Below are 21149 nucleotides of genomic sequence, written 5' to 3'. Positions count from 1 at the left end.
CAACGGACCCTAACCCTTTAATAAACGCTAAGCTGAATTGATATTGTCCTTGCAACATTGGAATTTCATAAATGCACGAATGGCTTGGCGCGCAAAAGAATAACGTCACAACAATGTGACTGGTCACTTGCAATGTTGAACCTGGAACAACAATTTCATGATGATCTGGGAACAACACCAACACGACGATATCAGATCATCCTGGCTGGCCCTCCCTGAGCCTGGTTCTGATGGAGGCTTCTTCCTTTAAAAGGGAGTTTTTTTATTCCCACTGTCACCAAGTGCTTGCTCTCTTTATTGTTGTCTTGATTCTTTACCTTACGATATAAAGCATCGTGAGGAGGCTGTTGTTGTGATTTGGTAGTGTATAAATGAAACTGAAGTGAATTGAAAATAAATGTAGAGAGTCAGGTTGAATAAAAACACGGATACCTTGGCATTCTGGTTCTTGTTGTTGATTGGAGGATTCTTTAGGACAGCACTGAGAGCTCCATTCAGATTCCCCTTACAAAATATCAGTCAAGGACAACACAGAGATGGAGATACACGACCTGTGCTTCCTGTTTTAAATGAATACACATATAGTATACACTATAGACACTATAAAGTGCAACTACAAAACAAGGAGTAAACTGTTTCTAAAGCAAACAGCAGGTTTCATTACAAATAACATTAAAAAAAAAAAAAAAAAAGACTTCTGTGACTAAATTTTACAACTAGGCACACAAAGTCAAGAGTCAGAGTAGGGCTGCCACGATTCGTCGACTATCAAAATCATTGACGACTAATTTAATAGTCGACGTGTCGTTTGAAGCTTTGCAAGATCCTGAAAGACGCAGGAATAAGTAGTAGGATTTAAGAGTGTAATAACGGACTGAAACAGAAGATGGCAGCACTGCATCTACAAGGATGCCAGCTGCCGTTAAACCCCGAGGAAAAATTAGTCTCCGGTATCGTAGCTGTGTCCAAATTCAGAGGCTGCATTTGTTACAGCGACGCGACAAAGGCTGTCCAAACTCGAAGACTTCTCCAAATGCGTCCTTAATTTCCCCAGATTTGAAGGATGGGTCGGGTGTATCCTTCATGACCCAACCTATCCCAGAATTCATAGCGCGGCCCAGCCAATTACAGTTTCCAACGATGGCGGCAGCTACTTAGTTTTAATATTACTCTTTCTGGGTCACAAAATAAAGTTTTCAGATATTTTCAGGCGAGAATGCAGCTGTGTAAACCTCAAATATCTGGTCGATTTATCAAGACATCACATATTTACAAAAGTGCTCCGATGTTTTCGGAGATGTGCTGGCCGGGAGGTCAAGGTTCAACTCCTGGCACATCGTTCTCAAACCCCCCGCGGTCTTTCGCTACTCAGGTTAAACATGATATAAAAGTCACTTAGATAACTTAAAAATGTTATTGTTTGGCTTTTTTCAGCGTTTTGTTTGTTCCTCAGTAAATCGGTTTGGCTGAGATTAAAGTTACAGTTTTCACACAGCTGAATAAACGTCAAGCAGAAAATTGATTAAAAAGAAGTGTGAGATGATAGAGAGTTTACTCCAGTGTGCTGTTATATTTTAGATATGAAGTAGCAGACGGCTGAGTTTCCACTGAGACAATCTGCAAATTTCATTAAAAGTGTAATTAAACTATCACCTTGTCTTTATTTTTAGTTAGCACATACCTGAAACACTTCAAGCTGTAAGCTAATGATAGTTATATCAGAGCAGATGCTGCTGGTGCAATAAGCTGTACGTTTCACGTCCAGTGGATGATGATCTGATTGGTCGACTCTCACAATAATCGTGTGTGGCAGCCCTAATTCAGAGTAAAAGGACTACTCTATGGTGCTCCATAAACGACAGCGGTAAAGTAGAGGCAGCGAGTCCTCCTGCACAGCTCCTCAGCCTGCTCTCTATGCAGCCGAGCTCACCTTAAAGCACTGCTGTTGGTTTCATCGAGGCCTTTAAAGGCGCGGAAAGCTGCAGGTGAAAGAAACACAGTCGAACAGCAGCTCTTTAGCGTGAATACATGACAATTCTGATAATACACACAGTCCGACACACGGACAAAGAATGGGGCTGAAACATTTCCTTAAAAAGGAAAAAGTCACAGAGAACCACACCCTCCTGTGACTGACACCCGGAAGTCAGGTTTCACAGGCTCCTATGAAACAAACTGCACACAGGATGTCACAGAAACGTCAACTTTATGTCACTGTAAATACCCGGAACATTATTTTAACCATATAAAAACGGGTACCGAGAAGCACCGATACTGGACCGATACTCCGCCCTTCAAACAGCGGAGCTGTCCACATACACGCATCACTGTTCGCCGTGCCGTCAGCAGAACAGCCGCCAACTTAAAGGATATTGTCTGAGCAGAGAGTCCACTTCGGCCTCGTCCGGACCGCCCTGATTCTCTCCTCCCTCTTCCTCGTCCACGAACTTGTTCTCGTCGTATTCATCGACATCTACTTTCCTGAAGCGGTCGGACACCGTGTTCTTAGACATCCTGTACACGACAACAAAGATCGGCTAAAGGAAAAGACAAAGCTCTAAGGACAGCACACGCCACGAAACTCTGCTGTCCACTTCGCAGCCCCGCAGGTCCACTTCCTCACCTCCTCACTTCCTCACTTTCTTTCTACTTCTTCCTCATGTTCGGGCCAAACAAAAAACCCCAAACTGGCGCAGTGCTGCCTCCAACTGGTACGGAGTTTACAGAACATTTTTTAATATTTGCAATACAAACTCATATGAAGAAACGAGAACATCGTGAGCAAACTCATTTTTTATGCAATCTATATTACATGTCAAGTGAATTCTTTTTGTTTTAATTTGATGACTATGATTCATTTCATGAAAGTCCAAAAGGTATTTCTGAAATGTATTTGTTGGAGCTATTTGTTCTTTATTTTTGTTTTTGTTCTTATTTTTGAAATTAGTTAAAGTTTGTTGTTAGTTTACTTATATTTTGGGGTTTATTTGTCGGTTAATATTTTGTTTTAAATGATTTGTTTTGTTTGTTGTTATTTTGTTAAATTAGTCAGTAAGAGCTGTAGGGCCATTTTGTTTCTATAAATAAAGAGACTGGTATAGGACCAGCATGCATTGGGGTGGGCCTATGGTTTTTTACCAGAGCAGGAGAAGCAGTAGGAAGGATCTTGTTATTGCTTGCCAAATGGATAAATAAACCAAAACCAAAACTCTCAACTAAAAGGTTTGGACAATGGACTTCTTTTGCCTGCGTACGAAATATTACCTCAGTGCAGCAGTGGCTTGTGGACTTTAAGTTGTGGGACGTTTGATCATACAAAAGTAAAGGAATTGCCACTACACAAAGTAAAAAACCTTCCCGTGGACAAAGGAATTATCCTTCATTAATGGATATAAGGATTTCAAGGATCACCGTCGAACTCGAATAAAAGTTATTGGATCGTCTGGTGAGTAATCCAGACGGATTTGATGTTGAAGCCTGGATCAACATGTCACTCGTTCGTCAAAGCTGGTGAGTGATAATATTGTTTAAGCCGTAAAGGAAAACGGTGAAACTATTGGAGTTTAAAGACATAATTTCACTACAAAGACTGATGAACTGAGTTTTGACGTACTAAATTGGTGCATAATTGGCTCGCTAATTGAAACATGCCAACGCCCTCTGTGGAAATGTTTGTCCGCTGCAAAAGGCAGGTAAATGGATGTCATGTTTGTACTTTAGGCTATGGACTCTCAGTGTGCTGTGCATCTTTATAAAGTTTGAAATAATCCAAGAGGACAATAAAAATGTCGGATATTAAGAGTAAACGAGAGGATGACACTGAGATGCAAGCAGAGAAAAGAAGCGTTAAATTTATGCCAAAAGGTTTGGATTTGTATATAAAGACATGCCAAGAAAAGCGCAGTTCAATGTGTAAGCAAGCATCTAAGTACATGGGGAAAATTTCCGCTTTAATGACCTCACATGAAAACGTTAAGGAAGTGTCTTCTGAATTTGGGAAGTTTATTAAATGCTATCAAGATGCAAACGCTTTGCAAGAATCCTTTTTAAGTTTGCCACTGCCAGAAGATGAAGTGAAAAGGCAAGTTGCACATTTTCAGTCGAAGGTGACAGCATTCTCTGTTTTTATGGACAAAGTAAAGGTTTGGTTGCAGGAGGCGGGCGAGCCGTATACTGAACAAAACAATACTGTTCGCAATGATAAAGCTGTTGAAAGTTTGGATGAAATAAAACCTGAAGACAGTGTCTCTAATATCTCAAGTGTAAAACCACCTTCAAAAACCTTGTCACAGCAAAGTCGAATTTCATCAACATCTTCCGCATGCATTAAAGCTGCGGCTGACAAGGCAGCGCTCATGGAGCGACTGGCTGCATTAAAGAAAAAACATTCTATCGAAGCGCAAGAGGAAAAACTGAGAAAAGAAAAGGAGACATTATCCTTGGAAACAGAGCTGGCAGCCACTAATGCAAAGCTTCGTGTCTTAAAAATAAATTCAGTTTGTAGCTCTGAGCATTCTGATGGAATGAACTCTTATTTTGAAAGAGGGCACGTACAAGAAGCGCCTAGTTTAAATCCTTGTGCCGATACATTTGTTCCAACATCAAGAGATTACTCTGGTATAAATTCTGCATCTGAATCACAAGTAATCGTACCTAGACAAAGTCAAACCCAACATCAGGTTGATGATTCAGCTCAAGTGACGCAGCAAACACAGCCTCAGTCTCCTACTTTGACTGGGAACTGCACGAAGGAGATTGTAAATATTATGCAAAAACAAAATGACATCACTACTTTGCTTGTAAAACAAAACTTATCTTCTGTCCTCCCCGCCAGAAACATCCCTGTGTTTGATGGAGACCCTTTACAGTACAGATCATTTATGAATGCCTTTGAAAATGGAGTGGAAGTTAAAACTGATAACTGGAGAGACTGTCTGCATTTTTTAGAGCAGTTCACTAGGGGGCAGCCTAGAGATTTGGTGCATAGTTGTCAGCATTTACCTCCTGAGCAGGGCTATTCCACAGCTAAAGATCTTCTTGAAGAACATTTTGGGAACGAAAATAAAATTGCCTCTGCATATATGGAGAGGATTGTGAGTTGGGTACCTATTAAAAGTGAGGATGTGAAAGGTCTACAGTCATTCTCTCTTTTTCTTCAAGGATGTTCGAATCTAATGCAGCAAGTTGTTTATATGAAGGAGTTGGATTTGCCCTCAAATATGAGAATGGTTGTTATGAAACTTCCATACAAATTGAGGGAAAAATGGAGAGTTGTTGCCTATGAACTGCAGGAACAAAATGGTTACAGAGCAGTATTCACTGATCTGGTTACCTTTATAATAAAACAGGTAAAAGTAGCATCAGATCCAGTGTTTGGCAACATCCAAGACTCACAATCTGGAAGCAGCTTTAAAGCTTCAAGTTCTACCAAGCAAAGGAGAAAAGGGAAGTAGTTTTGCCACTAATGTCAGTACAGTGCCAGGAATCAAAGCTCAATCAACTGGAAGCAGAACAACTTCCGTTGTTCTGCGTAGTTGTTTGTTTTGTTCACACAGCAACCATTTACTAGAGAATTGTAAGCAGTTTAAAGCTAAAACGCATCAGGATAAGTTGACTTTTATCAAGGAAAGGGGAATTTGTTTTGGTTGTTTAAAAGTTGGTCACACAAGCAAAGACTGTAGGAGTCGTTTGGATTGCGACGTGTGTCACCAAAGGCACCCAGGGGTTCTTCATATAGAGCGAAAGGATCCAGGTGCGTCTTCGGAACAAACTCAACAGAGGGCAAACTCTAATGTCAACTTTTCAACTGCAACCACTCAGACATGTGGGTATATTGGGGCTGGTCATGAAGTTGATGCAATTTTTTCTATAGTTCCAGTTCAAGTTAAGAGCCAAAAGAGTAATAAAATTGTGCAAACTTATGCGTTTTTGGATCCTGGAAGTTCAGGTACATTCTGTACAGAAACTTTGGCAAAAAGGCTGAATGTAAAAGGTAAAAAGACCAATATCTTTTTGAGAACAATGAGTCAAGATAAGATTGTTAGTACACAAGTTCTGTCTGGTTTGGAAGTGTCTGGTTTGGAAGCAAATGATTTCATGCCATTGCCAGATGTTTTGACTCAAAAGACTATGCCAGTTTCTACAGTTAATATTCCTCAGCAAAGCGACATCGATCAGTGGCCTCATCTTAAACCTGTTAAACTGTACAACGTTAATGCAGATGTGGAGCTACTGATAGGCACTGATGCTTCCAATGTTTTGGAGCCATGGAAGGTGATAAACAGTGTGGGAGGTGGACCTTATGCTGTAAAAACAAAAGTTGGCTGGGTCATAAATGGTCCCCTGCGCACTGGAAGTAACAGTGGAAATAAAACCAACTGCACTGCTGTAACAGCCAATAGGATTTCTGTTGAGCGTCTTGAAGACATGTTGATTAAACAGTACAATCATGATTTTAATGAAAGATCATCAGAGGAGCAGACTGAAATGTCTAGAGAGGATCTGTGTTTCATGGATATTGTTAGTAGTTCAATAAAGCTTATTGGAAATCATTATCACATTGATTTGCCTTTCAGGAGAGAAGGTTCCAGTTTGCCAAATAACCTCTGTGTCGCGGAGCAGCGTCTCCAGAGTCTCAGACGGAGATTTGAAAAGGATACTCATTATAAGGATGAATACACTAAATGTGTAAACAACATGCTTGAACGAGGATATGCCGAGTTTGTGCCTGTAGATGAGTTGCACAAAGATGATGGAAAGGTGTGGTACATCCCTCATCATGGAGTGTATCATCCCACAAAGGGCAAATTAAGAGTTGTATTTGACTGTGGAACAACTTATAAAGGAGCATCATTGAACAGTCAGCTTCTACAGGGACCTGATCTCACAAACTCGCTGGTTGGGGTTCTGATCAGATTTAGACAAGAGCCTGTTGCATTAATGGCGGACATTGATTGCATGTTTCACCAAGTTCACGTCTCAGAAAAACATGTCAACTTTCTCCGTTTCCTGTGGTGGCAACATGGCAACACTTCAAGGTCTGCACAGGAATGCAGGATGAAAGTGCATTTGTTTGGAGCTGTATCTTCGCCAAGTTGTGCAAATTATGCTCTACAGAGAACTGCAGATGATAATGCACAACAGTTTCCAGCTGAAGTGGTTGATACAGTCAAAAGAAACTTTTATGTGGATGATTGTTTGAAATCTGTTGCTTCAGAAGAGGAGGCAGAGCACATGGTGAATAGACTGACAGATATCTGCGCTAAAGGAGGATTTAAGCTTTCAAAATGGATCAGCAACAGTCGCACAGTGCTCATGTCAATCCCAGAGGAAAGAAGAGCAAAGGAAATTAAGGATCTGGATTTGGACACAGATCAACTTCCAGTTGAGAGAGCACTGGGTTTACAGTGGTGCATAGCAACAGACAAGTTCCAGTTCAGAACCTCCCTGCAGGACCGTCCAACAACCAGAAGGGGCATTTTGTCTGTGGTCAGCTCACTGTATGATCCTTTGGGAATCTTGTCTCCCTTCAGTATGCCAGCTAAACTGTTGCTACAAGAGCTTTGCCGACAAAATTTGAAGTGGGATGAAGTTATTCCCCACTCTCTTTCCCAGCGGTGGCGTGATTGGCTGGAGGATCTCCAGCTGATTTCAAAGTTTAAAGTGGAACGTTGCATTAAACCAAATTGCTTTGGAAGACCAGATAGGGCACAACTTCATCATTTTTCTGATGCAAGTCAAGATGGGTATGGAACGGTGTCATATTTAAAGTTGGAAAAGAATAACGTCACGCATGTTGCTTTTATCCTGGGAAAGGCTAGAGTTGCTCCTCTCAAGCAAACTACAATTCCCAGGTTGGAATTGACGGCTGCAGTTCTTGCAGTTCGGGTGGACAGGCTTCTGCAAAAGGAGCTGCAAGTCAGGTTGGAAAAATCAGTTTTTTGGACTGATAGCACAACAGTACTGAAATACATCTCCAATGAAACCAGAAGATTCAATACTTTTGTTGCAAACAGAATTGCTGTTATTCGGGAAGCAACAGATGTGAATCAGTGGAGATACGTTTCTTCTAAGGAGAATCCTGCAGATGACGCATCCAGAGGTATGAGAGCTGGGGATCTCCTCAAATGTAGGAGATGGATAAAAGGGCCAGAATTTCTCTATGAGTCAGAAAAGGAATGGCCTAAACTGGATGTGGAGTACAGTGTAATTTCTGCAGATGACCCAGAGGTCAAAAGGGACCTGACAATGAATGCCATTGTGAGAGAATTACAAAATCCTACCAGCTATTTTATCCTCTACTTCTCGTCTTGGGCAAAACTTAAAATCTCTGTAGCCTGGCTTTTAAAGATGAAAGAGGTCTTGGTGTTGTTGGCACAGAAGAGGAAAGAGTTGCTTGCTGCAGGTTTGAATAAGAATGATCCGGAAGGTCAGAAAGAAGTGGAGATAAGAATGGAAAGATTTAAGACCACTTTGAAGAAAGGAAATCTCACTCCAGAAGACTTGGCAAAGGCAGAACAAGCTATTCTTCAATATGCACAACAACAGAAATTTACGACTGAAATGGCTTTAATCCGCAATGGCCTCAAAGGAGTCTCTAAGGGAAATTGTCTCTACAAACTTGATCCAGTGTTGGATGCAGGAATCCTCAGAGTGGGTGGCCGATTGAATAAAGCAGCCATGCCTATGGAATTAAAGCATCCTGTAATTTTGACAAAAGATATGCATGTGTCAACACTGATTTTACGCCATATCCATCAAAGGTTGGGACATGCAGGAAGAGCACACATGTTGTCAAAACTAAGACAAAATTACTGGATATTAAATGCAAATTCTGCTGCCAGGAAAATTATCTCTCGTTGTATCACGTGTAGACGCAACAGAGGAAAGTTTGTTGAACAAAAGATGGCGGATCTGCCTGAAGAGAGAGTCCTGCCAGACATAGCTCCATTCACAAAGGTTGGAGTGGACTATTTTGGACCTATAAGTGTTAAAAGAGGACGAAGTCTCCTTAAAAGGTATGGAGTTCTTTTTACTTGTTTCACCAGTCGTGCAGTACATCTGGAGATTGCATGTACACTTGATACAGACTCTTGTATAAATGCTGTGAGGAGGTTCATCTGTAGACGAGGCCCAGTTTCGACCATCAGATCTGATAATGCTACAAATTTTGTTGGGGCGAATCGAGAGTTGAAAGAAAGTTTGACTGAGCTGGACCATGCCAAAATTCAAAAGGCTTTTGTTCAGGATGGCATGAAATGGAACTTCAACATCCCAGCAGCTTCTCACCAGGGTGGTGTGTGGGAGCGTCTCATTCGTTCAATAAAGAATATTTTAGCCTCAGTTCTTAAGGAGCAAGTTCTGGATGATGAAGGACTCCACACAGTCTTCTGTGAGGTTGAAGCTATAATGAACGACAGACCCATTACTAAAGTTTCAGATGACTCAAATGATCTTGAAGCACTGACACCCAATCACTTGTTGTTGCTGAAAAATAAACCAGTTTTTCCACCAGGACTGTTTCATCCAAGTGATTTGCATGTCAGGAAAAGGTGGAAACAGGTACAGTACATGGCAGAGTTGTTCTGGAAGAGATGGCTTTCTGAGTACCTACCTCTGATGCAAGAAAGACAAAAATGGATGAGGACTAAAAGATGTCTTATACCTGGAGATGTTGTTTTAATTGCAGACACTACAGCTCCAAGATGATCATGGATGATGGCGAAAGTCTTAAATGTAAACCAGGATGCAAAAGGCTTGGTGCGTTCTGTGAGACTACAAACAAGGACCAGTGTTTTGGAAAGGCCAGTGACAAAACTTATTTTGCTACTGGAAGCCTCATCGTGAAGAAAATCATCAATGAAAATTAAGGATTTGTTTAAGGGAATAGCTCCTCCTTTTGGGACTTTAAAGTAATTGTGATTGTATGCACAATTAGGGGCCGGAGTGTTGGAGCTATTTGTTCTTTATTTTTGTTTTTGTTCTTATTTTTGAAATTAGTTAAAGTTTGTTGTTAGTTTACTTATATTTTGGGGTTTATTTGTCGGTTAATATTTTGTTTTAAATGATTTGTTTTGTTTGTTGTTATTTTGTTAAATTAGTCAGTAAGAGCTGTAGGGCCATTTTGTTTCTATAAATAAAGAGACTGGTATAGGACCAGCATGCATTGGGGTGGGCCTATGGTTTTTTTTACCAGAGCAGGAGAAGCAGTAGGAAGGATCTTGTTATTGCTTGCCAAATGGATATATAAACCAAAACCAAAACTCTCAACTAAAAGGTTTGGACAATGGACTTCTTTTGCCTGCGTACGAAATATTACCTCAGTGCAGCAGTGGCTTGTGGACTTTAAGTTGTGGGACGTTTGATCATACAAAAGTAAAGGAATTGCCACTACAGTATTTATAAGACCAATCAAAAAAGATTTACAGTACAGTCTGCCTACTGGTTACCTAGGCTCTGTAGGGTTTAGCTTGGTTAAGCTGGCTGGCCATTCAAGCACGGTGATGTCACGGTCAGCAAACTATTTGGTAATGGTTTGGGGACTTAGCACAAATCACCACAGAGTGAGTAAACTTATACTGTACTTCAAACAACTTGGATTCTGTGCATCGAAACTCTTCCTCCAGTTATCTCTGAAAAAGTGATTTGATATTAGAAATAACAGCTGCAGCCCCCACCTTAAGATGTCAGTGCGTGGTGACCAGTGTTGGGTAAGTTACTTTAAAATAGTAACTTAGTTACATTACTAGTTACTTCTCTCAAAAGTAACTCAGTTACTTCAAGTTACTCGTTACTTTCAAAGTAACTAGTTACTAGGGAAAGTAACTTTGGTTTTACTCAGAATTCTCTTGTTAATGTGTTGCTTCCATAACTTTGCCAGTCTTCTAGCTTGCTTACTTGCCACAAGTGCACTGTGCCACCTACCAATAGAAAGGAAAAGATAATGTGCATATTTCCACGAGAGAAATCCCACGCCTGGACCGTCATTGACTGCTGCCATGATTCTAGCCTACGTCACAGCGTCATGTGCGCCTTTTACATCCAACACAAAAACTGCAGTCGTGGTGCTTTCGATTGTACTCAGAACTCGGAAATTCTGCCTTCTGAATAGGAAGATGTAGGAAACACCAGACTGCAGATGAGCTGCATACAGGGCTGGACTGGGACAGAAAATTGGCCCGGGCATTTTGACTAGAGACCGGCCCGCCATTATAGGAAAAATCATAAAGCCTTTGAATGAAAACAAATGCTGTTGTGACAGTGATGTACACTGTTTTGATGGTATATATGCATCAATCTATCAATCGTTTGTTGTAAGATTCAGATAATTATTTTTTTAAAAGCAAGACATTTTAAATGAGAATAAGAAAGAAAAGTATTTCTTTGTGCCCCCCTCTCCCTGTTAATGCCCTACATGCCCCCCTGGCAACACTTTGCTAGATCCGCCCCTGCACAGTTACCAGCTGTCAGCTACCTAAAAAAGGATCCTGGGGTTATTTGTCTCTCAGAAACAGTTCATAACTTCCCTTCGACTCATTCATGTCACCTAAAAGGTAAACCTGTTTCTCCATCACAGCTCTGATGATTCAGTAAGGACATCTCCTGTTTTCATCTTCATGTTTCCCTCTCACCAGATAACCAAACCATATCATGACCAGCAGCTTTACAGCTGTGGCTCCAGAAAACATCAGCTGATACTAGAAAGTAATATTAAATAAATTCTAACAATAACTGATCAAGCTTAAACGTGCTGCTGTTGTTTAGCGCGACATCCGCTGGTTTCCTCTTTCGGCGCAAAGTGAGCGATAAACAAACAAGAGAGAAAAGACGATCAGCTGATCATTGATCAGTTTCATGACTGAAGTAGAAACGGGAGAGGGAGGGGGGAGAATGAAAGAAGAGGCAGCTGTGCAGCAAAGACAGAATAACTCCAGCTTTGTGCCTTTTTCATTGTAGCTGAATTACGGGACAAACTGTTCCTTTTCACCTCAATAAGAAACGCGTAATATTTTCTCTGAATACCAGACGGGACGGTTGGCAACTCTAATAACTTATGAACAAAATAAAGTTCAACATCATTAACTTCATAGCACCACCCAGCTGTATAGAAACTCCGTCATGCTAGCTAGCACGCAGTACGGAAAAAGTCAGAATAACGAAAATAAACTCCACCCAAACTTGGTTTATATCTTGTTGCGTTGGGCTCTTTTAATAAAACTCCTCATTTAGGCGATAACGTGGAATCCCACCATCTTTATTCCAGCTCACTCTATGTTCATGACATAGCATCACCTCCTGTCTAGAAGGGTAAGTACTGCCCCCTAGTGGCGCATGATATTCACCAATATAGATTACACCACATCCCCCTTACTGAAGTCAGACTGGTACATTCTTTTGTTCTTCAAACAAAACATAACTGCATATAGCTTTTTCAATACAGGCATACCCCAACATTTCAGGAAACATAAAGTCAGTATTGTCATAAACACTTTTTCTTTTCCTCCTGTAACAGAATAAACACTTTCTCTTTTCTTTTCAACCTGTAACAGAATAAACACTTTTTTTTCTTTTCAACATGCTACTCTTAAAACCACAACTTAGCATTTGAAACACACTTTTCCGTTTTCAAACAATCAGCGTCACAGATCAAGTCTTTTCGGTTTAATCACCTCCCTACCAGACCGGGTTCTAACCACACCTGGTGTATGGGGTGCGCTTGGCTCAGAAACTGTCTCTGTAGGAATAGCTTGGATCTGTGTGGCTTCGGTTTGAGCCTCTGTTTGCGGGATCGGCACAAGATGACTGCGGTTCCTTCTAATTGTCCCTTGGGGCCCACTGATGACGTACGATCGTGGAGTCGGGTGGACTGCTGTCACTGTGCCCTGTGCTCTTGCGTCCGTGATCCAGACTGGTTGTCCTGGCACCAATTTATCCAGTTCTCTTGTTCTATGTCTCTTGTTAAAACTTTCGGTTTGTCTCAGCCGTTTCTCTCTCTCCGAACAACTAACCTGCTGAAAATCAGGCAGACGGGGCTGTAAGGTTTCAGGAAGCATTGGCAAGGTAGTACGAAGCCTGCGCCCCATGAGAAGTTGAGCCGGGCTGTAGCCATTTGCCAGTGCTGTTGTTCTGTATGCCAGCAACGCCTTGTATGGATTGCTAGCCTTTTTGAGGAGATTCTTGACGGTCTGGACGCCTCTCTCCGCTTCGCCGTTGCTCTGCGGGTACCTGGGACTACTGGTAACATGCTCAAAACAGTAGTCCTTTGCAAAGTCTCTCATTTCTTGACATGCAAATTGTGGCCCATTATCGGTGATCAATACTTCAGGGATTCCATGGCGTGCAAATATTGACTTTAAATGCACAATCACATTGGCTGAACGAGTTTGACTGAGTTGAGCAATCTCGACATATCTCGAGAAGTAATCCACTACTAACAGATAGTTTTTGTCTTTTAGTGTGAACAGATCAGCTCCTAAGTTCTGCCATGGCCTCTCAGGTAAACGTGTGGGCATAAGAGGTTCCCTCACATTAACTCTCTCCTGAATGCACAGCCTGCACTTAAGGACAAGTTAACCGATTTGGTTACTCAGGCCTGGCCACCACACTGCTTGTCGCGCACGTTCTCTACATTTGACTACTCCTTGGTGTCCCTCGTGTATTTTGTCCAGAACTGCGTTTCGCATGTTTGCAGGTATGACCAACCTTGTACCTCTCAGTAGTAGTCCATTGTGTACACTCAAAACTGCTCTTTCAGACCAGTAGTGCTTTACCACTCCCTGCAGCTGGTTCCTGTCCGGCCAGCCCTCTGCACAGTACTTCATGACTTGCGAACAGACGCTGTCAGACTGCAGCTGCTCACGGAGATCTGAAAGGTATTTGCTGCTAGTAGGAAGGCCCTCCAGCACTGTGTCAACGTAGATATCAGTGTCCTCCATAAGGTCATTGTCTCTGGGAATCACGTTGCCTGCCAACGGCAACCGTGACAGCGTGTCGGCTGTGGTGAGGCTTTTGCCTGGAATGTGCCTTATAGTGTAAGAATACCTCATCAGGCGCATGCGGAATCTCTGTATCCGCGGTGGAAGCAAATCCAGGGCTTGTCCTCCGAGTAGGCTCACTAGTGGCTTATGGTCGGTCTCAAGCTCAAAGTGTAGCCCTAGAATAAAGTCACTGAATCTTTCACAGGCCCAGGTGAGCACTAGCCCCTCTTTTTCCAGCTGAGAGTAGCGCTGCTCTGTGGCTGTCAATGATCGCGAGGCATACGCGACAGGTGACCACACGTCATTGTCTTTCTGTAGTAAGACTGCCCCCAACCCGTATGAAGAAGCATCTGCTGAGATCTTCTGGGGTTTGTTTGGGTTGTAGAGCTGTAGCACTGGTGCAGATGACAGTTCTTGTTTTAAACTGTTAAAGGCGTTTTGTTGCTCATGCCCCCAGTACCACATGTTTTTAGTTGAAAGCAAGTCTCTCAGTGGTTTGTCTTTTTCAGAAAGGTTTGGGATGAATTTCCCCAGCTGGTTCACCATTCCTAAGAAGCTCCTAAGCTCACTCACAGTGCTTGGCTCTTTCATCTTCTGCACCGCGCTAGTTTTGTCAGGGTCGGGGCTCATGCCTTCAGATGACACAATGAATCCTAAGAATTTCACTGCTCTTTTGCCAAACTCACATTTTGACATGTCCAGGGTGACGCCTGCCTTCTCTGCACGGTCGAGGACAGCGTGGAGTCTCATGTCGTGCTCCTCTCTCGTAGATCCCCAGACCAGGATGTCGTCCATGTGGCATACGACTCCCGCGAGGCCGGCTGTCACTTCTGTCACCATCATGTTTTGGAAATGCTCTGGTGCACTGGAAATACCAAATGGCAGACGGTTGAAATGGTACCTCCCAAATGGCGTAATAAATGTGGTGAGGAGAGCAGATTCTTTGGACAGCGGTATTTGCCAAAAGCCCATGTTAGCATCGAGCTTGGAGAAATACTGCGCCCCTGTGAGCATGCCTAGTGTTTGGTCGACAGAGGGAAGAATATATCTTTCACGACACACCGACCCATTTAAAGGTGTCATGTCCACGCAGATGCGGACTGTCTCTTTGTCCTTTTTAGGGGCTACGACCATGCCGCAACACCAGTCTGTGGGCTCCTCCACACGACTGATCACCCCCAACTGTTCCATCCTCTGTAGCTCTGCTTTGACTTTGCCCAGTAGTGGGAGCGGAACACGCCTGGGCACTTTCAGTGAATAAGGTTTAGCGTCGGGCTTCAGCTTAATCGTGTACGGTTTTTGAACAAGCCCGAGCCCATCCCATAGCTTCGGGTACGCTTTCTTCACTGTCTCAAGGTCAACATTGTCCATTCGGGCAATTAGTTTCAGTCTCACAGAAGCTGTCCTGCTTAAGAGAGCTACACGCAGATTTCTGACTACATAGATTGTCTCTGCAGTGCTCCTGTCACTGTAGGAAATGTCCTCCTTTGTGGACCCAAGCACGGTCAGTGCTGCACCTCCTGGTCCATACAGTGGCTTTTCAGCTTTTTGCAGATGCTCATTTGGCTGCTTAATGTCTTTGAATGTCTCTTCTGAGATAGCTGTGACATCTGCCCCCGAGTCTAATTTGAAGGTCATGCTTTTGCCTCTCACGCAGATGTTAGCAAGCCACGGGTCTTCTCCTGAATCCAGTTCACCTAGGAAGAGTCCATCTGCACAGTCTGCCACCTCATGCACAGCTGTAGACCTACAAACTCTCCCGTAGTGTCCACGTTTCCCGCAGTTGTGGCATTCTGCATTTTTAGCTGGGCACTGTGCTGCTGGGTGCATCTGTGTTTTTCCACATTTAAAACACGTTTTATTTTCTTGTTTTGTTATTTGTGGTTTTCGTGGCTTGAACTGCTTTTGCTCTCTGCTTCTGAATTTATTGGGCTGTGACTTTCTGACATGCACGGCGTCCATGGCTGTTTTGCCTGTGCTGCTTTCGCCTCTGAGGTCAGTTTGCTGTCTTTTTATTTCCTCAGATTGTCTCGCCATTGTGATAGCTTTGGTTAGCGTCAAATCTTTGTTGAGCTGCATTCTCTCCGACAGTGATGAATCTTTAAGACCCACAACGAGCCTATCCCTCAAAAGTTCATCGTGGAGTTCACCATATTCACAGTTTTCAGTGAGAGCATATAGAGCTGTTATGAAGGAGTCAACTGTTTCCGCTGGCTGTTGTACTCGCTTATTAAACTTTGCTCTTTCATAAATCACATTCTTTCTGGGGACAAAATGTCTGTCAAATGCGTTTCTGACCGCATCGTACTGCTGGCGCTGCCCGTCTGTTAGGTCTAGTCCCCTTAGCACGTCGTCAGCCTCGTCTCCCATGCAGTATACTAATGTGTTCACTTGGTTAGCATCAGTTGAACCATTCAGATTACTTGCCATTCTGAAACGCTCGAAACGTCTGATCCACTTCTCCCATTCTTGGGGCTTTGCGAAGTCGAACGGTTCCGGTGGCTTGATGGTGAAAGTAGCCGCTGGTGGAGCTGCCGTAACCGGGCCAGGAGTCGCCGGTAATGCTGCTGCTTGCTCCGTCATTTTCGTCACTAGCCGTTCGCCAAGCTGACGGTTATTTTTTTTCCACTGTCTCTCTTCGCCGCTTAGAGCGAGTGCACTTCTGACACCATGTTGCGTTGGGCTCTTTTAATAAAACTCCTCATTTAGGCGATAACGTGGAATCCCACCATCTTTATTCCAGCTCACTCTATGTTCATGACATAGCATCACCTCCTGTCTAGAAGGGTAAGTACTGCCCCCTAGTGGCGCATGATATTCACCAATATAGATTACACCACATATCTGACCCAGATAGACTGCAGGTCATAACTTCTTACCTGAAGTTCAGTTCACACTTGGACCGGCGGCCGCCTCGGGTCTCTTTTCCTTCTGCGTCCCTTTTCCTTCATCCACCTGCTGGCCTCCACCACTTGCTAATATTACTGAATCTGTGGAAGCTCCGCGATAGCCACCACACGAAGTAACGAGTAACGACCCTATCTAAATCCCAGTAACGAGTAACGCGTTCCTGGTTTTGGCATAATAACTAGTTACCGTGCTCGTTACCACAATAATAACGTAGTTACTGTAACGCGTTACTTAATAACGCGTTAGTCCCAACACTGGTGGTGACGTGGGAACTCCAGCCTTACTCCACTCCTTATGAAACTCTCCAGAGTTCTTGAATTTGCTTTTTCAGTCAGTTCAACTCAATTCAATTTTATTTATATTATTATTTATATAGGACTAAATTACAACAACAGTTGCCTCAAAGCGCTTTATAAGGATTATTATATTATACCCTATAATAATCCCTAACAATCATATGAACCCTATGAGCAAGCACTTTAGGGACAGTGGGAAGGAAAAACTCCCTTTTAACAGGAAGAAAGCTCCGGCAGAACCAGGCTCAGGGAGGGGCGGGGCCATCTGCTGCGACCGGTTGGGGTGAGAGAAGGAAGACAGGATAAAGTCATGCTGTGGAAGAGAGACAGAGATTAATAACAAGTATGATTCAATGCAGAGAGGTCTGTTAACACATAGTGAGTGAAGCAGAAACACCCAGTGCATCATGGGAATCCCCCAGCAGCCTACACCTATTGCAGCATAACTAAGGGAGGATTCAGGGTCACCTGATCCAGCCCTAACTATATGCTATTCTTATTAGAATAGAGGGATTCGAATAATAATCCCTCAAGGAAATTATGGTTCCAGTAGCACAACATCAGTTCACCTTAAATACAAATAAGAAAAAAAACAAGCAGGTACAAATCATTAAGAATAAAATATCAGCAGCAATATACAGTGGGGCAAAAAAGTATTTAGTCAGTCACCGATTGTGCAAGTTCCCCCACTTAAAATGATGACAGAGGTCAGTAATTTGCACCAGAGGTACACTTCAACTGTGAGAGACAGAATGTGAAAAAAAAAATCCATGAATTCACATCGTAGGATTTGCAAAGAATTTATTGGTAAATCAGGGTGGAAAATAAGTATTTGGTCACCTCAAACAAGGAAAATCTCTGGCTCTCACAGACCTGTAACGTCTTCTGTAAGAAGCTTTTCTGTCCCCCACTCGTTACCTGTATGAATGGCACCTGTTTGAACTCATCATCTGTATAAAAGACACCTGTCCACAGCCTCAAACAGTCAGACTCCAAACTCCGCCATGGCCAAGACCAAAGAGCTTTCGAAGGACACCAGGAAAAGTATTGTAGACCTGCACCAGACTGGGAAGAGTGAATCTACAATAGGCAAGCAGCTTGGTGTGAAAAAATCAACTGTGGAAGCAATCATCAGAAAATGGAAGACATACAAGACCACTGATAATCTCCCTCGATCTGGGGCTCCACGCAAGATCTCATCCCGTGGGGTCAAAATGATCATGAGAACGGTGAGCAAAGATCCCAGAACCACACGGGGGGACCTGGTGAATGACCTGCAGAGAGCTGGGACCAAAGTAACAAAGGTCACCATCAGTAACACACTACAACGGCAGGGAATCAAATCCCGCAGTGCCAGACGTGTTCCGCTGCTGAAGCCAGTGCATGTCCAGGCCCGTCTGAAGTTTGCCAGAGAGCACGTGGATGATACAGCAGAGGATTGGGAGAATGTCATGTGGTCAGATGAAACCAAAGTAGAACTTTTTGGTATAAACTCAACTCGTCGTGTTTGGAGGAAGAAGAATACTGAGTTGCATCCCAAGAACACCATACCTACTGTGAAGCATGGGGGTGGAAACATCATGCTATGGGGCTGTTTGTCTGCCAAGGGGACAGGACGACTGATCCGTGTTAAGGACAGAATGAATGGGGCCATGTATCGTGAGATTTTGAGCCAAAACCTCCTTCCATCAGTGAGAACTTTGAAGATGAAACAAGGCTGGGTGTCACAGTTCGGCTGTGTGGCAGGCAGGAGAGGACCCAAACGCAAACTCGCAGAGACAAAAGGTAAACTCAAAAAACACAGCTTTATTGCTGGCGTGAAGTGGGACACGAAAAAACAATACAAAATAAACTAAACTGGGAAAACTAAAGCACAAAGAACCACAGGGAAAAATCACACAGCTATGATGGAGGACGCAACACTGACAAAGAGAAACATGGGGCTTAAATACACTGAGGGATAACGAGGGGGAATGAGCCACAGGAGGAGAGCACAGCTGAGAGTAATTGAGCAGGACGAGGCAAGGGAAGCAAAACTAGAAACATTAACATAGAACAGACTGTGAAAGTAAAACAGGAAACACACTGACGGAACTCAAGACATGTGGACTAAACAGACTGGGGGAGACAGAACATAGGGATCTGAAACATGGAACAGAAAGGCACAGTAAATCAACATGAACATAACAACGCCACAGGGGAAGAGTAAAACTGAACACGATGAACACAGAAACACCAGACCTCTTCACAATAAAACAGGAAACATAATGAGACGTAGACATGACAACCCAAACTTCACAATGTAAGACACAGACATGAAACACATGAAAAGCAGGGGAGATTTACCATAGTTGGAAACATGAGGGGGAAATAATAAGAACTAGAAACACTTAAGCATGATAACAAATGAACTTAGGAACCTGAAGGGCTTACATAAACTAAAACATCAAAATGAACTAAAACTCAAAACACTGGGTCATAAGACCCAGGATCGTGACAGAGCCCCCCCTTCAAGGGCGGATTCCAGACGCCCAAAACCATGAACAAAGAAACAAACACGAAACAAAACCAAAACAACCCGCCCAGGGCGGGCGGTGGGGGTCCAGGACGGAGGGCCAGAAACAAGGCCAAAAAACAAAAAAACAAACAAAATGTCCATCAAAATCACAGGAGCGCAGGGAACAGTTCATGACTCCTCAGGGGGCCGACCCGGAGGGTGACGGTCCAGAAAGTCATAGTTCATGTGATCAGGGGGCCGTCCGTGCGGACGGCAACGGCGGCGACACGGAAACGGTTCAGGGGGCCGACCTCGACGGCGGTGACGTGGAAACAGTTCAGGGGGCCGGCCGTGCGGAAGGCGACGGGGCGGGAACCGTTCAGGGGGCCGGCCGTGCGGAAGGCGACGGCGGCGCCCAAGTGTCAGGCGTACCGGCCGAGGCTTGGAGGGCACAGGACCAGGTGACGCTGAAGCAGAGGCTGAGGCCGGACCAGGCGTAGCAGAAGCAGAGGCTGAGGCCGGACCAGGCGTAGCAGAAGCACAGGCAGAGGCCGGACCAGGCGTAGCAGAAGCACAGGCAGAGGCCGGACCAGGCGTAGCAGAAGCACAAGCAGAGGCCGGACCAGGCGTAGCAGAAGCACAAGCAGAGGCCGGGCCAGACGAGGACGAAGACTCTGACGAGGCCGGGCCAGACGAGGACGAAGACTCTGACGAGGCCGGGCCAGACGAGGACGAAGACTCTGACGAGGCCGGGCCAGACGAGGACGAAGACTCTGAGACTGAAGCCGGAGCCGGACCAGGTGGAGCAGGAGCAGCTGATGCAGAGGCCGGACCGGGCGAGGATGAAGGCTCTGAGGCTGCAGCTGACGAAGCACAGGCTGGAGCTGCGGCTGACGAAGCACAGGCTGGAGCTGGTCCTGGCGTAGCAGAGGCAGAACCAGGTGACAGTGAGGCAGCCACAGGTGGTGAAGCAGAAGGTGGCCAGACGGGCTCCTCAGGCCCTCCAGCTGACGAAGCACGAGGCTGAACGGGCTCCTCGGGCCCGCCAGCTGACGTGGCGTGAGGCCGAACGGGCTCCTCGGGCCCGCCAGCTGACGTGGCGTGAGGCCGAACGGGCTCCTCGGGCCCGCCAGCTGACGTGGCATGAGGCCGGAAGGGCTCCTCGGGCCCTCCAGCAGACGTGGCATGAGGCTGGTGCGGTTCTCCTGAACCCCCAGCTGACGTGGCATGAGGCTGGATGGGCTCCTCCGGCCCTCCAGCTGACGAGGCATGAGGCTGGATGGGCTCCCCGGGCCCTCCAGCTGACGTGACTTGAGGCTGGACGGGCTCCTCGGGCCCTCCAGCTGACGTGGCATGAAGCTGGACGGGCTCCTCGGGCCCTCCAGCAGTGGAAGAAAACTGCTCCGCTGCTCGGGATCGCTGACGGCGTGAACGCCGTTTTCTCCGGGAAGGAGGGGGAGGAGACGTGCC

General features: G+C 44.6%; 1 protein-coding gene and 1 pseudogene across 1 annotated transcript; one reads left to right on the top strand and one right to left on the bottom strand.

Annotated features, from left to right (window-relative positions):
• The window catches only part of LOC146656201 (18S ribosomal RNA), a 1504-nt pseudogene extending 1277 nt beyond the window's left edge, over window positions 1–227 (bottom strand).
• Window positions 228–2055: 1828 nt separating this feature from the next.
• On the top strand, window positions 2056–9869 carry LOC146656200 (uncharacterized). Its single transcript, XM_085427330.1, has 4 exons — window positions 2056–4867; window positions 6576–6785; window positions 8874–9017; window positions 9689–9869. Exons 1-4 carry the CDS (start codon window positions 3786–3788, stop codon window positions 9867–9869), a joined length of 1617 nt encoding a protein of 538 aa, XP_085283456.1. The 5' UTR covers window positions 2056–3785.
• The last annotated feature ends 11280 nt before the right edge of the window (window positions 9870–21149 follow it).

Source organism: Rhamphochromis longiceps, linkage group LG13 (assembly GCF_057381845.1).
Source record: "Rhamphochromis longiceps isolate RC_006_pf linkage group LG13, R_longiceps_female_GT1.1, whole genome shotgun sequence".
Classification (NCBI taxonomy): Eukaryota; Metazoa; Chordata; class Actinopteri; order Cichliformes; family Cichlidae; genus Rhamphochromis; species Rhamphochromis longiceps.
The sequence above is the reverse complement of the archived record's forward strand: the minus strand, read 5'-3'. Positions and strand labels throughout refer to the sequence as shown.